The sequence below is a fragment of the Heliconius melpomene genome, chromosome 1, assembly GCF_056956725.1.
Source record: "Heliconius melpomene rosina isolate 202511_hmr_F chromosome 1, ASM5695672v1, whole genome shotgun sequence".
Taxonomy (NCBI): domain Eukaryota; kingdom Metazoa; phylum Arthropoda; class Insecta; order Lepidoptera; family Nymphalidae; genus Heliconius; species Heliconius melpomene.
In genome coordinates, this window is record NC_140389.1 from 2,223,714 (window position 1) to 2,240,727 (window position 17,014).

Sequence of the window (17,014 nt, forward strand, 5' to 3'; positions counted from 1 at the left end):
ATTATATAATATATAATTAGGCAGAAAGTGGGGAACAGTAGTGTTTTAATGGGAACGCAGTGGTAGTGTGTGATATACAGCGTGAAGCTGAAAAATTATAAATTAAATATGTGTATATTTAAATATTTATTTTATAAATCGCAACAAGTTTAGAGAAAATTATTTAGTTGTCTCCTCTGTCTCTGTTACTTCTTCTTCAACCTGGAAAGAGAAAATAACTTTATAAATTATAAAGGATTTCCTAATATAATTATGTATATATATTAATTACAAATTCTATTTAATGATATTACTGAAATTCCGAGGCAGGGGCACGAGTGAATGAATATAACGCGAAGGTTGTGAATGTTGTGGGTCGATCCCCACTCGAGAAGATAAATTATTATTATTTAATATTTTCGTTTCTTCGCTCTGACACCAAGACAAAAAGCCCGGCGTTGTATTCAGCCATTCAACACAATGCCTCGAAAAATTCGGTGGAAAGTGGAGAACGAAATGTCTTAAGACTAGTTTCTCTCTGTCTATCCTGATGTATGCGGGATACAGCGTAAAGCTGATTTAATTTATTTTTCTATAAATTTATATTACAGTAATTTATACGTAATAACTACTATACTATAAATAAATTAGCGTAAGTAATACATAAAAGTAATATTCACAAAATACACAGTCTATAGCGCAGCTCGTAGTAAAGAGGAAGGTCTTCTCTTTTTAGGAGCTGCGGCTTCTAATCGTTTTCTTTCTGATTCTATATCATCAGCTAGTTTAAACACATCTAAAGGAGCCACCTAAAGAATTATATTTTTAATTTGAATATTTATCTTTTTGTTTCAAAATTTATAGCTATCTGTGATCGAAGAAATAGGAAGGAATTTTAGGAAATATGTCAGTCACCAATTCTACTTTACCACTGTAAACCACCGACTCAATTTGTATTGTTAGCTTTTCGACAAACAAGAATTAGAAAATATGATATTTTATGAGTGGGTCTCATGTGGTAGAAAGTTTCCTCTATTGAAATTAGGATGTTTTTGTATTTCAATAGCCTCGCGGATTATTTTAGGAATGTATCTGTTTCCCTTAGCGAGGATTTGGGGATATTAAAGTCTGCTTAATTATTTAATAATTTTTACTAATAATTAGGTTCCCTTTTTTTAATCACGGAAATATAAATAGCAATTAACAATAATACAAATTTTACGAATATTCAAAAATATTATTTACAATCAGTTTACATTCTCTTCTTCTCTAGTACTATTTTTAATTCCATAGAATTTAACTTATGCATTTACTAATTTTTTTAGCATCACTTTCTTTTAATGTTGTGTAATCTATACTTATAATAAAATCATAAGAGGGTCGGTGTCTGTACTTGGAAGATATTTAAAAAAAAACGTTTTTGAGAAACTTTATTAACGTAATAGACTAGAGTAACAATGATTTTTAAAATTTTTGTCTGTTTGTCTGTGTGATGCGGTTTTCACTATTGGATTCTGGAAAGCTTCCGAAAACATATAGGGTTTATTTTATTACAATCGGTTCATAAATAAAAAAGTTATGTCAATTTAAAGTACTTAGTTCGGGAAATTTGCTAATTGCCGTAACAGTTATTTTATATAACTGTTTTATTGAATTGACTGAATCTTTAGTTTTCAATTTCTTTATTAATATTTCTATTTCAAGCGGGCGTAGCCTCGCACGGGCCCACTAGTTAATAATATTTTAATGACGTTTTTGATCTAAGAATCGACAATACAATTGCATACAAATTCGAGTATTGATGTCTCTCTTTTCTTTCCGAACGTAGTAAGATAGAGAGAGATGTGACTATTTTAGAATCGATGTAACAGCTTATGGAACCGATTACGGTAAATATCGTTGACACTTGTCAACGTTGAGTAAATGTGTTCTGTGCTTGTCAAATATTGTCGATAGATATTTGTGTCACTAAAAATTTCACCTTTACCATGGGCGTTTAGTGGCGTTTAGCTTTTCGTGTTCAACTTTGTGAATAATTTAGATTCGCTCTAGCAGTTGCTTTGTTAATGTGAACAAATGAAATTGTAAATAACTTATATTTAGATTATTTTTAAAACTGTTACATTTGGCGTGGAAGCCATTTTGTGTTATATTTTAAAATAATCGTTAAAATATAGTATATAGCCATGAGACGCAGAAGCCACCAAGGTAATCAGCATCAGATGTCTTCAAGTGGACCTCTACTGACTAATCATCTCCGTGTAAGTTTATATTAATTTATATGATACATGAACTAGCTCCAGCGTTGCCAGATTTTCTCTCGGTGAAAAGCGGGATTTTTGAACATTTTACGTTAAAAAGCGGGAACGCTTGGAGATATCAAGTTAAAATTCATACCATACACTCAGATCTTCTGATTCCCCATGGTTTCCTAAAAATTCCATTCCATTTTGCATTATTATATTTAGTTAAAAAGTTTATGGCCGTTTATAGTGCAAAAAAAGCGTATTTCGACACTATAAAAGGAATCAGAATTAATAGGATACTTCTGGTTAACCTAGAATTATGAAATTTGGCAGCTACAGGTAGTACCCACTTGTTCAGAAAAAAATCTGAATCTATACATTTCTGGTTAAATGCTAAAAAATAATAGCCTTAAAAGTGGGCAAAATTTGGTATTAAAGCTGCTAGTTCAAGTGAGGTATCAGATGAATGCTGAGCTACGCCTGAATTTCAGAAAAAGTTGAGACCTGCAGTTTTGTATGGAATACTTAGGTGGGTGATCGTGACTAGCGCTTGTCCTGTGTCCGATTCTTGTTCAATGGTGATAGATAACAATATAATTTTTTTTAATAGAAAAACATCACTAAATTATATTTTTTTGGTGTATGATATGTAACTTACCTTCATAATGTAAGGCAGTTAAGAATTCAGAATAATTATACAAGCTTACAAGCAGGTAAAGTTATTTATATTTCTATGAAATTATTAGTTAGTAGCTAATTGAAATCTTAAAGTAATAAAGAAAATAACAGTACAGGGATGTCCTGCCAAAATTGGGACATCTGGCAACGCTGAGTAGCTTCGATGTGCCATGATTTGGCATCTTTTGTTTTATATTGTACAGTGTACACACTTCTAATCACCAATCATTACCATTCTCTAAATTGACTTGACATTAATTGGCTTCAATTTCTTAATTTTAGGATTTAGATATTGAACTGGAGCTATTGAAACGCAAAAGGGAGATTATTGAACAGAAGCAAGATATTCTAAATAGAGAAAGATATTCTACAGAGGTTTTTATTTTTCTTCTATCTTTTATTTATTTATTCTGTATAAATTTAATTAACCATTTGATTGTACACAATTTATTAGGTTTTTTCTTTTTTATTTTAGGATTATTAAATCACCATATCCCATTTTGTTTTATTTGTAATATTTCAGGCATCATTTGCCAATGTATTACATTTTAATTTTTCAGAAAATAAGTTTTTTTTAATCTATGCTGACAAATATTATGTACATTATCCACGAAAAATACTTTTATCTTTGAGTAAAAGTTTTTACTGTGGAGTGCAGCTTCATATTGCTTCTGTTGTCATATTTGTCAATTATAAGATAAGATAAATAGTGAAAAAACTTATGCTTATATGGACATACATATAAGTTTCTGTTTATTTCATCTATTTACTAGCAAGTAAAAAGTAAGCTTGTTATAAAAACAAAAATATGTATGGTACATACAAATTACAGAATATTAGTAAATTATTTTACAATTATTGCCAATTCATATATGCAATTATACAATTTTTTCTACATCTGGTTTTATCAGTCCATCCTCAATATTTGAAATTACTATTTTATTACATTTTATTTGGTTGATTTCTATCAATCTGTCACATACTGTCTTTATATTCAATAAAATTGAATAATGAAGTTTATGTTCATTCCAGCACATTTACAATATCCCTAGCGAAATATTATAGATTTATTCAACATCTAAATAAATTTTTTACTCTGCCTTTCACATAAAGTAATATTTCAATGTTATGTTTTAATAAAGAACCGAACCGATGTTTTAATTGCAATGTACAGATATTATATCTTACAGATTTACAAAATCACAATACCTTCTTGATAATCCTTAAATGATGACATTTTGTGTTGCTTCTTACATTTTCATGTAAAACTTGCTAATCGCAAAAATATCTAATATCTCAACTAAAGTAATTGATATGTGCAACATAAGCACATCATTTGAATTAATAAAATTTTAATTCAATTTCAGAGGCAGTATGATTACAATCCCCCTAATCGTTATGATCGTCAGGAGTCATATGGCTTCTCTCAGCAATATGAGGGGTCTGGTAATTCTGGTAATTACAGACCTCAAGGTAACAAACGGCCAGCTGAAAGTCAAAACTATTCCTGGAACACCAAACGCGTAAACACCCCTCATATGAATCCCTGGCAGGCTGGCCCCTCCAAAGATTTCTCTCAAGAGAGACATTTCCAGCCTTTCCAACCTCAGTCGGTTCAGTTTTCGGCGCCCTCTCCCCTCATGAGCCTCAAGCCGCATGGCGCTCCGCTGCGCCCCCAAAAGAAATTCCAACTTCCTCCCGTGCGCAAAAATTTCAACCCGACTAAAGTCACCAAACCCAAGCCGCAGCCGCCCAACAAGCTCGCCTCATACCCCACCGAGCAAACTAAGCGATTAGTTAACAACGCTATGAAAGCGATCGACAAAAAACCGACGCCCAATCAGATATTACGGGCCGACCGGCCGCCGAGCCCCAAGATGAAGGGGCGGCTGGAGCTGGCTCTGGGCATCATCCTCAAGAAGATGAAGACTCTGGAGCCCGAGGTGGCGGAGCTGGAGGTTTTCATGCAACGGCTGCTGAAGCACACCATTCGCGCTCGGATCCGCGCCCTCATGCTCAACAAGTACGTGGGCGCCGCCGACGACATAGTGCAAGCCTACCGCCGGGTCTACCCCGACGACACCGACCGGGAACTACTCAGCCTGGCCAAAAACTCCCACACCCTGCAGTTGGTCGATGCAGGTATACACACATTTGGTTTGGTTTGAGGTTTATCAAGGTATAAAATTATCTTTTTAAACTTTTCCTGGTAAATTTAATACCTCTTTAGTTCTTATCCACACGGTGGAATGTTCATAACATAAACTTTGTTTATTGTTATCTATATCTATATATGTTCTTCTGTTTTATCTCACTTATTTCGCGAGGCATTCTGTGGGTGTACTCTTTGTACCATACTTATTGACATCATTATTTTGCCAAATTAGTAAATATTGATCATGTTTACTAAACTCTGGTGAATTACATCAACTTGTATTATTTTTTTATTATTATCAATACTTGTAGAACTAGAAAATGGCGGAAATTTGTTAATTATTGTATAATAAAGATGATATTTACTATAATTAATCCCATAATTTTTTTTTATAGATGATCCTGAAGAATTTTTCAAGCAAAACATGACAAATATATTGAATAACAAATTGGAAGATATGTTTGTAAAAGTTAGTATATTTATTTTAATGACCTCATTATATTTTTACATCTATATTAATTTTAAAAAAACCTTATAAACATTTTTTCACTAAATTAATTTAAAAAAGTAACTTTGTTCTGTGAAATACTAAACATCCACTAAATATTTTACCAGCTTGAAAAACTATGTAGAGAAGAGGCGACTAATCTAGATGAATACATTGATAAACTGCCTGAGCCAAATAAAAATAAAGAAAAGAAGACGGAACCAGCAGAATCACCCAAACCATTAACCATGGACGAAATATGTGGAGAGGACTTGAGTTTTTCCATAATAAAAGAGAAAATGGCCAAAACTAACCATTACACTAAATTTATGGAGGTATTTCTCGAAGATCAACTACCTAAAGTCCTGCCCAAGTATAAAAATGTAGGTTTTTATAAGTTTATTTTTATGCTATATTTTTAGACTATGTAATATTACGCAGTATATAACTGTAAACGTGACAGTTTTGGTTCGATGCCCATTTAGAGATTTGGATTATTTTCAATTTCTTTGCTCTAATAAGGTAAGAAGTCAAAATGCGGCGTCGTGTTCAGCTGAAAGTTACCATCTTTGATGGTAAATTAAAAGACGCAAACGTTATTAAATAATTACAATTTTTTTTAAACATTTTAGCTTCTACTGTCAATAGTTTTTTGCGACAAAGAATTCATAGCCACCAAAGCCGTGATAAATGCTCAACTGAAGAAAAAAATAATCAAGACCATAGAAAAAGATGAGTCTTATATGTTTCGCAGAAAGAAAGATAAAATTGATAAAACAGAATCTGAAACTACAAAATCAACAATAAAAAAAAATGATACAAACAATGAATCTATTACAAGTAATGCTGAAGATGAATCTAAAACATCTGAGATGAATGATTCAAATGAAACAATTGTACTCAATGAAGTTATTATTGATAAAGTAGAAGAAATTGATTCTAAAGTCGAAAATGAAAAACCTATACAATCTGTTAAAATTGAAAAATCTGAAAAGGAACCTGTTAGTGAAGTAATATCAACTTCAGATGAACCTAACAAACCTCAAGCACAAATTCCACAGACACCTAAAACACCATTATCCAAACATATACATTATGTGAAGGTATTATATATCTTACTTATATTATAAATGTGAGTTTATGAGGATGGATGTTTGTTTCACTTTGATTCAAAAACTATTGAATGAGTTTAAATAGAACATTGCTGTAATATAGCTTATACGTCAGAATAGCACATAGGCTATGTGTACAACTTATGAGGCGATTTTGTATAATTTGGCTATAATAGAATAAGTTCTAGGGGGCGAAACCATGGGTGGATTTGAATATTATAATAATTTGGCTTATTGTAAACACAATAATGTTCTCAATTGAATCTAAATTATTTTAATTTCTTTGCTCAGCCAGACAAAATACCAAGTTGATTAACTCTACTCAAAGTTCAATGATCAAATTCAGGTGGACAGTAAAGAGTGGAAAGTCCTGATTTTAGGTTCTCTCTTCATGCCCTTCTATATGCAGGAAAATCAAAAAACTCAGACATATTCATTTAACCATATACTCATATATAACAAAAACTCTTTTGATGATAAATAATAATATTACATTTATATTAATTATATTTGATGAAAGAAAGACATAAATTACAGAATTTTGTCTATAATCTATTTTTAAAAACAAAATAATAATTAAGATAAAAAAGAGTATGGACTAAGCATCCATAGTGTTATTAATAAGTAATAGGAAAATATAAGATCTTAAATAAAACATTTTATAATTAACTTTCTTTTTGTTATTGCTTGTAGCTCATCGGCCGCCCTACCCTCCCAGCGCGTGCAGTGATATACAATTTCTTAAACAAATTCAATCCCCAATCAATCAAAAAACACAAATCTATAAGTAATCTACTTGTAATAGGTTTTACTGACAAAGACAACTTTAATAATATCCTTGAAGCAAATGAATCGGTAGTTGGTAAGTATTGTTTAAATATTAGACAAGCCGTTATGGTGCAGTTGTGCAATGCTTCATTGTAAGCGTGTGGGTTGCGGGTTCGATCCTTAGTAAGGAATTTTTTTATTTTTTTATTTAGGCGTTCTGGTAGACACCGCGGTTAAGTTCAGTCGCTCAAAACATATAATCTTAAAAAACATGACAAAACGTAGGAAAGGGGGGAGGAATTTAGCGTTTACACTAAATTCAACTTGTACTTTAAAAAAATTAAATGATTTTTTGTTTTTTTATACTAGGTTATACTTATAGTTAATGCACTAGCTAGTAATGTACAAATATTATTTAGATTCTAAATAATAAATTATGGAATATGTCATGCCTTTGGTTATATATACCATTACTTATTTTTTTAAATGCATTTAAAACTAGGAATGCGATTTCTTTTTTGTTTTTTTAACAATAGTAATATAGAATTTTTGACCTTTTAGGTGAATCAACGATAATAATAAAAGCGAGTGAACAATTGACTGCAGTTAAATCTACACCAATTCAAAATAAGGCTGCCGCACCTCCAGATACAAGTAAATCTTTAAATGTGTCTTTAGAAGACAGTTCAATATTATGCTCCGATCTTGATACACAAATAACTGACTTACTAACTTCAATAAGAAAAAGTGAAGAAAGTGTTAATGTTGATAAAACAAATAATGATAAACAGAAAGAAATCACAACACAAGATCCTGTGGAAATTATTGATGATGATGATGAAAAAAAAACTGAAAATAATGAACATGCTAATACAAATAATGATGAAATCAATATTATTGATGATAAAAACGATGAAATAGAAGAAACTGACACAAATGAAAAAAACGATAACAAAGAACTCAAGGTATCTACAAATGGAAAGGAAGAAACAAAGTCAGGTGAAAATAATAATACATGTAATCAAAAAATCGAGACCAATGGCCAAAATATTGAAACTGAAAATAAAAAATCTGTTGAACCAATGGAAACTGATAAGGAAGTGGAACCTATCAAGGAAAATACTGAAAATCAAGACAACTCTAAAAAAATCGAAGATAAAGCTAAGGCTGGTGTTAAAGAAACAGGACGTGCTGCAACACCTACGAGGACTTCCTCCCGTTTAGCTCATTCTACGCCGAGTACTATTAGGACACGAAGAACGAGTCGATTGCAGTAATTACAATAAAAAAGCATTTAAATTTAAGGTGGTCGAGATAACGCCTGCGAAAGCAAACTCAATGGGTGCAGTTTCGATTTCCACTTGGGGGAAATAATACTATAAAAAAAAACTGCACTTGTACCATTTCCTTCATATTGATTGATATTTAGTCATTTGATACTTCATACATTAATAATTGATTTATTTCATGATGGTTTGAAAATACTTTTAATACTTTTAGCATAAAAGTAAGTAATTAACATTTTCAGATCTATGAATGAAAAATGATTAGGGAATTATTTTAGTTTTTATATACTTTAGCCATTATTTTAGCTTTGTTTTTCTTTTAAAGACTTTGACTGATTGATTAATTGAATTTCGCAATAATGTATTGCTTAAGTTTCTTTTTTTACAAATAATTAATTTACTTTATTTTAAATTAACTAATGTATTTCGTTTATGCTGTAATGTAAGAGACACACATCTTGTTGTTTACGCCACAATAAAGAAAAATTATTAAAAACTGTTCTTATATATTTATTCACTCATTATATTTAAGGTTTCCCATTGAAATCATATAAATATTGGACAAAAAACTGAAATATGCAAGTTCAAATCTCATACAATGTTACTTCTGTGATTCGTAATTCGTCCAATTTATTTTGTTATTAATTAAAGAAAATTTCAGTTGTTTAGTTGTTTATGAAACATAAGCAATGAGCATGACACATTCTAAGAATCCGAGGTAACTTTGCAGGTACTGCGGTTGGAATGGAGGTTATATTGAAACACTGACCCTGATATACTATAGCCTCCCTTAATTAATAAATTCAAACAAAATGTCTTTTTCTTAATTCGAAAAAATAGTTCCTGTGATAATGGAGTTCAACTAAATAAACTTCAGTTTTATAATATTAGTGTATAGACAAAGTTTTTCGGGTCTATTATAAAATGGCAAAAATAATAACTATACTCCTTCACTATACTATGAGAAATGAATACAAATTGAAAAAAATATTTATAACAACTTACCATTAGTTGGTTAATATAATATTCATATGTTATAGTATCTGTTACTGGATCCAACGCTGTTTGCATCATTTCATCGAATTCTTCCTATATACAAAAAAATATAACAAAGTTATTAATACAAATAATATTATTCGTTTGTACTTTATATAAATAATCGTCGTGAACTGATGAATTGAACACTTGCAAAAATATCAGGAGGCCCGTTGTGGTAAAGGCGCACAAGCGTGCGTGCTGTAAGCACGATAGGTCGTGGGTTCGATTCTTCTTTAGCTTCACGGTGTATCCCGCATATAGCGGAGTAGGCGAAAGGAATTTAGTGTTAAGACACTTTCTTCACTTTCCGCAAAATTTTCGAGGCATTACGTGTTGAATGGCGGAATTCAACGATGCGGTTTTGCCTTGTAACCCGAGCGAAGAAATGAAAATATTTATAATTAATAATTCATTCTCCCCAGTGGTAATCGAACCCACATCCGTCACGCTTATAATGTGACTTGTGCCACTTCGCCAAGACAACCTCAATTGAGGCCTAAATACACAGTAGATGTTCTATATCTAACTTTAAATCTTAACTTACTAAAATATTAAATAATAACAAAATATTATAATTATAAAAGATTAAAAAAATTGGAGATGTCGATGCGCAGGGACAGAGAGTCTGATTGTAAACGCATTGATTTGAGTTCAATACCCATTAAGGAAAATTAATTCTTTTTAGGAGATAAAAACAATTCGTTCTGGTGACAAGACAAAGCAAGGCTTTGTGTTCCACCACTAAACATGCATACTATAGAAAATTTTGCGGAAAGCGTGGAACGGAGTATCTTAACACTAGGTTGCCTCGGCCTACGTACGTGTGAAGCTATTTTTTTATAAACATATTTAAGCAATACCTACCTGAGTAAAAGGTTCTCCTTCTTCCAGCATAAGTTGCGTAAATTTTGCTTTAGTTAGAAATCCTCGACCATCTTTATCAAAATAACGAAATGCAGCTAGAAGTACTTCTGCACTGGCTGGATAAAATCTAGAGGTATACAAGTAACAAATATGATGTTGGCAAAGAAAAAACTCCGATCTAAGACTGAAAACAATCCATGATAAAATGGGGTTTTAGTATAATATTAACGCAAGATAGGACATATTTCGAATGAAAACGCAATAATTGTGGGTTTGATTGGATTGGAGTGTGAAGTGTCTTCAAACTATTTTTTTGTATCTACCTATGCTCAATCATAGCTTTGCACATATATGGCAAAAAATTAAGTAGTGGAACATTCCCTGTGGCTTCTTTATTTTCTGTGGCTAATATTACTTCTTGTATCTCGGCTTCAGTGGGACAACAACCTTGAAAAATATTATAAAATTAACAAAATTTAATAATATTTCTGAAATTTTACACAATGTAGCTCATGTGTAAATTTTTATTTCTACCTAAAGAACGCAATATTGTCCCGATTTCTCTCACATCAACAACTTGTTTGCCGGAATGGTCAAAAACTTCAAAAGATTCTATTATCCGCTTTTCTAAATCATTATTTGGCAGAACTAAAATAAAAATTCCAATATTACACAATAATAATATGGAAAATATATTTTAAAACAAAAACTAATATTTTATACTTTTTGGTTCTTCTTTTCGAGCCATAATTATTGATAAAGAGATTCAAAAATAATATAAAACTTTAAATTTAGAAATAAATAGCAGAGTTACATGTACCCTGACTTAGAAACTGTTACCTAGCAATGAAATTGCTTACATGCTCTAAGATACATTATGTCATGTAAATAATAAATTTTGGCTGAATACTTTCATTCTTAAGCCATGTTTAAGTTAGCTGTGTATAAAAGCTAAGTGGAGTGCAACGTAATCTGTGGTAATTGCGAAGCCGCCATATTGGTTTGCTTGGCGCTCACCTCGCGATAGTGAATTTTTGCGAGTAATGACTGTGTTCAAAGAATTTATATGACTATTGTGATTTATAGTTATCAGACTGTAGTGAAGTGAAGAACTTTTTAGATTAAACATGGATCCAGCTAAAATGAAAGTCGTAGATCTGAGAACCGAGCTTGGCGCTCTGGGCTTGGACACGAAGGGTAACAAACCGGCGTTAGTGGAAAGGTTAAAGAAAGCTTTAGAAGCTAAAACTGGGAAAAGTAAGTGTTTCACATTATATCTAATTGTTTGATTGTAAATTATGTTCCTAAATATATGCATTTGTAAATTTTGACACTAGCACGTGTAATGCGTCGCTCCCTCCATGTTTTATTTGGATTTCTTATTTACGCATGACATTTTGCTGTAATATTTCGAAAAATGTATATTTTGACCGTTATTGCTAGATGAAGCGAAAAGAACTATAGAGAAAAAAGGTCAAAACACGATTTATTTACAGGCATAGGAATCCTGAGGTAATAATACAAAAACACTATTAAAACATACAACCTGTATTGTTACCAGTAATAATAATGTTAGAATTTATGTGTCGTTACTACATTGGCGGAAACCGAAAGTACACATCAATTGAAATTGTTTACATTTATATTTCTTTATTACTTTTAATATGACATTTTGTAAATAAGAATTATATTAAAATCAGAGGACCTTGTACATTCAAGTAAGAAAGAATCCTAAATATGGTACAGAACGCTCTGAACGCGCTGAAGTTAGCTGTAGACGTCTGCGTAATTTTGATTTTAGGATTTTTCTTACTTATGAATATTTTTTTTCCGAGTGATCAATGCGCAAAAGTTCGGAAAACCTAACTTCTCCTGTTCGAAACAAGTCGTGGCCACCCCCACGACTGGTTTCGAACTGGCGGTACTGTTTCAAATTGCATATTTTTTTGCTTAACGCTATACGTGATTTAAAACCTATATCGAAATAAAACTATTGCGGTTAACCAATAAATGGATTTGTTATAGAACATGATTTATTTATTTTTATTAGGCGTTCTATTTATTTTTGATTTTATTTTATGTATTGGGCATAATAATTTTAAAATGTTTGTCATAGTATTTTTATTTAACTTAGCCATATTTATTTATCAAAGTTGTGATCAGTTGTATATCATTTATATATATTTTTTTTAACAGTTTTCAGTGACACATCTATACTAGATACCTCAACGGAAGAAGGTGATGATCCATCTACACCTGTGCCTGCAACACCTCGAAGAGCTGCAGCTGTGAGGACCACCCGTCGGTCTTCATCTTCAAGATTCGGTGCTACACCTGCAAAGGTACATAAAACATCCTATATATAATGCCTTTATATAATTGTTACCAGGTCACTGTTCTTATGGGACTCCAAATGGCATGTTACCTTGTTATCAGAACTAGGATACCAAAATAATTCATTCCCCCCATTGGGAATGGAACCCTCCAACTGTTGCATATAGAGTCAGATGTGTCAACACAATGAAAAAATTAAAAAATACTTTATATATTTATTCTCCTACATCTTCTGTTTATGTTTTTCAAAATTTCCAGACACTGTGATAGAAATATACCTACTCTATTTGACTGATTTCTAGAAACTTCTTCATAAATATGAACTTTGCAATAATTATTGAGTAGGATTGTTAACTTTAATCTCAATGACAGAATTGGAAAACCCCTAGTAAGATAACCTAGTGAGTGAAGTTAAGTATCAAAAAAATATTTATTTGAATGAATAATGATCATTACATATATATTTTTTTTAAATATGTGTGAAAAATAAATCCCAAGAATAAAATTATTTAATAAACTTTTTAAGTAAATTACTTAAAAAAAATATACAGCTGGAAGAGGCAGAACAGAACTAAAGAAACAGTTTAACAGTTTGGACGTAGGATTTTTTTTTCATTTCACGATTTTTATCCATACATGTATTTCGTAAGTCTGTGCGTGTTTATGTTATATTTTACAAATGGTGTTTTATTCTAAAACGATAATTTTATTATTTATTTTGTTTGAAAAAATAACTTTTTCATTTTTTTCTGAATTATATTAGACTTCTAAAGAGTAGTTAAAACTATGGTTTCATTTAAAACTATGGTGCTTATTGAATGATATTTAACAATTTGTTATTATTATTCTAATATTGTGTAATTTATTATCAACTCTGTAACATTTGGTTTTTATTACTCATTAAGTTAAAACACCCAGCTTTAGATTGACTCAGAAAGATCCAATAAATAATCACAACAGTAGAAGAACATAACAATTTACAAGAATAGTATATTATAATCCACATTTTCCACTTAATCAAAAAAAAGTTTTTAATATAAACAATTAATGTCTCTAAAAATTTACGTTACCTGCTAGATATCACGCGATGACGCTCCGAAAGCAATAGATGAATCCAAAGAAACTGATGAAGACTCAAACCCGCTACTACCCAGCCCCGTACCTGAACCTGTTAACAAACCAGCACCTATTGAGGAGTCTGAACAACAAAATGAAGGAACACCTCAAACATTAGGCACACAAAAAGAAGACTTGTATGACATTGATGATGAACAGTATGTGCCTTTTTTCTTATATTTTAGTATCTATATTTATATTTTGTACTAGTGGGCCCGTGCAGGGCTACGTCCCCTTGAATGTATTTATGAAAATGTAACCACTCAAAAGCTTTAAATTTTAATTTTTAAATGGTGTTGTATCTCCTGATACAATAACATAAATTTTAAAGTTTCTACAAATTCTTTAAATTGTGTAACTCTTTCAGAAAATTATTTTGTTAGTGACTCCTTATTTGACTTTTCGTGGCATTCACTTTCAGAAAACAACTTTTTGTATTCGAAAAATATTTATATGAATTTGTAAGAATATGACGTAAAAAAAATTGACTTGGAACACTTTCATTAAGACAAACATTATAATGACTGTTTTATTAACTCCTTGTGATATTTTCAAGATCTAAACTTCAAAATTGCAGCAGTAAAATGTGATCACATCACATGATACTCAAATTTTAATGCCTAATCGCTGCCATTTACAACCTTTAACTGGTAAAATGAACCTCTGCAGTTTTTATTTTTGGTCTTGTAGAAACATCGTTAAAATCGAAGGAAGCGTAATATATCGCAATAACTATCTCCCAAATAAAATTAGTATTGTGCAAAAAGCACGTAATTCACAAGTAAGCTACTACATCTTTACCTACCCATGATTCAATTAAATTGTCTTCATGAATCTCATTGTTTCTTTATAATTAAATGCTTTCGCTCTTTGAAAGTTAATTTTACATAATAAATGAAAACGCAGAATATCAGAACTGGGCCATACATGAACAACAAAATGCAAATTATTCTTAAACTGTAATAATTTTTGTTTCGGTTATTATCGTTGCCGGTTTCAGTCAGGTGAAAGTAAAGTATAGATTAGATTAATCATTTTAAACTAAAAAATCAAATCGGCTTCACCCTGTCTCGCACACATCAGGGTAGGCAGAGGGAACCTAGTGTTAAGACACTCCATTCCCTACTTTCTGCCGAATTCTGGAGGCATTGCGTGTTTAGTGGCAGAACTCAACGCCGCGCTTTACCTCGACACCACAGCAAAGAATTAGAAATTTAAATAAATATTTCATCATCTCCACGAGTGTTAAGTGGGGATCGAACCCACAAAGTCGGTTTTACAATCACACTCTGTGCCTTTGCTGACTGAGTGGCCTCAATTATTTTTTATCAAATAAGTTAACTTATGAAAAATAAAAAAAATATTTTTTGTGCGTGCCATCAAATTATCCGAACGTGCCATTGTTTGTAAATTTTACGAGTGTAAAATGTTGTTTTTGTAATAGACTAATTAAATATTTTTTAAGAGTTCTAGGATCTTATTAAAGCAAAGAAATTATTCTAAATAATCTACTTGCTACTACTAAACATAAATATAAATATACTAGGAACTCGAATAACCGTGACTAATTGTTGTCGTTAGTCATTCGGATAATCGAAAATCCGGATAATCGGATGTATAAAGAAAAACTGATTTTGTGCATATGTAGCATAAAATTGTTTTAGGTACGGCTATTAAAAGCAACAAGTTCATATTAACGAAAATCAACATTTATGAACATTTTCCAACATACGATTTGTACACATAAATTACGTACGCATTTACGTACATAAAAATCTTATTAGATTTCATTTGCAGGTTGTGGATAGAATGTGTAAAATAATAATCTCATCTGATATTATTTATATAAGAGGCCAGTAGAACAGTCGCACAAGCATGCTTCTGTAAACATGACGAATTCTGAGTTCCATTTCCAATCAAGGAAATAAAATATTTAAAATTTCTCACTCAAAAAAAATGTTTCTATTGACGTTATAATTTAGAACATTTTTTTTCGGTTCGTTTCACCAGTCTATTATTTCTAATGCTTATTTTAGAAATAATTGCTTGTGCGCCTATATAGATTATGCTATGGTGTCATCTAATTGCTTGTTTAACATCATTTTAGGTACGATATGTTTTATACAATAAAGTATCCTATTTAAATTCTACTTTCTACTTTTGTATGTTTTTAAATTTAAGTTTGTATTATTTTTATAAAATGCAAAAAAAATTAGTTACCATTAATTTATTAAAACATCTTTATTTTCTTTAGAAGCCAGTCTCCGATCCCAGAAAAAATGGACTCAGATGAACCAGAGGCAATTAAAGGTATCATTCACATAATTATGATTTTATTTATACACTAAAAGGCTATTAATCAAACTATTTGTAGTTGCTTAAGTATAAGAATAAACAAGTATCTTCAGATATGTTTTTTATATTAAAAGTATGCCTGTTCAATGATTTTAATGAATAAAGAATAGGATTTATTGAAAATCACTTTTAATTAATAATATTTCCAATGCCAAAACCAATTTCGACCATTATATGACGTCATACAAACTGGAAACAAATGTCCTTTGTACGCAACACATGATTTAACGTCGCATTGTCGCCTTAATTAGTATTTTGTATTGCATTTCCTTTAGCTTCACGCTGTATCCCGCACCCAGCAGGGTAGGCAGAGGAACTGTAGTGCTAAGATACTCCGACATGTTCCAAGTGGAGGAACTTACACTACTGCGAAGAAATTAAAATATTAAATATTTCATTTCCTCGAGTGCGAATTGAACCCACAACATGTCGCGCTTATAGTCACACTTTGTGCATCTGCGCCACGACTGGCCTCGTATTGCATTTAAATTTATATTTTATAATAATAAAAATATCCCAAGAAGTTATTCACTCACTAATTAAATGACATAAAATATATTTCCTACACGAAGGTTCTGGTATTTGATAAAAATTAA

General features: G+C 31.1%; 3 protein-coding genes across 6 annotated transcripts in view; 2 read left to right on the forward strand and 1 right to left on the reverse strand.

Annotated features, from left to right (window-relative positions):
- Positions 1–113: 113 nt before the first annotated feature.
- LOC146540924 (dynein regulatory complex protein 8) lies at positions 114–11,489 on the reverse strand. Of its 4 annotated transcripts, none has more exons than XM_085208302.1 (7): positions 11,337–11,489; positions 11,148–11,261; positions 10,937–11,060; positions 10,614–10,740; positions 9,717–9,800; positions 660–788; positions 114–201 (listed from the first exon to the last, which is right to left on the reverse strand). In XM_085208302.1, exons 1-6 carry the CDS (start codon positions 11,359–11,361, stop codon positions 672–674), a joined length of 591 nt encoding a protein of 196 aa, XP_085064428.1. In that variant the 5' UTR covers positions 11,362–11,489; the 3' UTR covers positions 114–201; positions 660–671. The 4 variants fall into 4 exon arrangements, with proteins under 4 accessions (XP_085064428.1, XP_085064420.1, XP_085064443.1 ...); XM_085208294.1 differs by having other exon boundaries at positions 10,614–10,797; XM_085208317.1 differs by lacking the exon at positions 660–788.
- Positions 1,908–9,207, forward strand: LOC146540925 (uncharacterized). Its single transcript, XM_085208238.1, has 8 exons — positions 1,908–2,240; positions 3,186–3,278; positions 4,271–5,045; positions 5,454–5,527; positions 5,674–5,928; positions 6,178–6,648; positions 7,351–7,519; positions 7,987–9,207. The coding sequence occupies exons 1-8, from the start codon at positions 2,166–2,168 to the stop codon at positions 8,700–8,702; spliced, it is 2,628 nt and encodes an 875-aa protein (XP_085064364.1). The 5' UTR covers positions 1,908–2,165; the 3' UTR covers positions 8,703–9,207.
- A 103-nt stretch (positions 11,490–11,592) lies between the features above and the next one.
- The window catches only part of LOC146540926 (uncharacterized), a 29,383-nt gene continuing 23,961 nt past the window's right edge, over positions 11,593–17,014 (forward strand). Inside the window, exons 1-4 of the mRNA XM_085208226.1 lie at positions 11,593–11,870; positions 12,810–12,955; positions 14,025–14,221; positions 16,318–16,373. Coding sequence (XP_085064352.1) covers positions 11,741–11,870; positions 12,810–12,955; positions 14,025–14,221; positions 16,318–16,373 — 529 coding nt within the window. The 5' untranslated portion in view covers positions 11,593–11,740. The remainder of the gene's footprint in view (positions 11,871–12,809; positions 12,956–14,024; positions 14,222–16,317; positions 16,374–17,014) is intronic.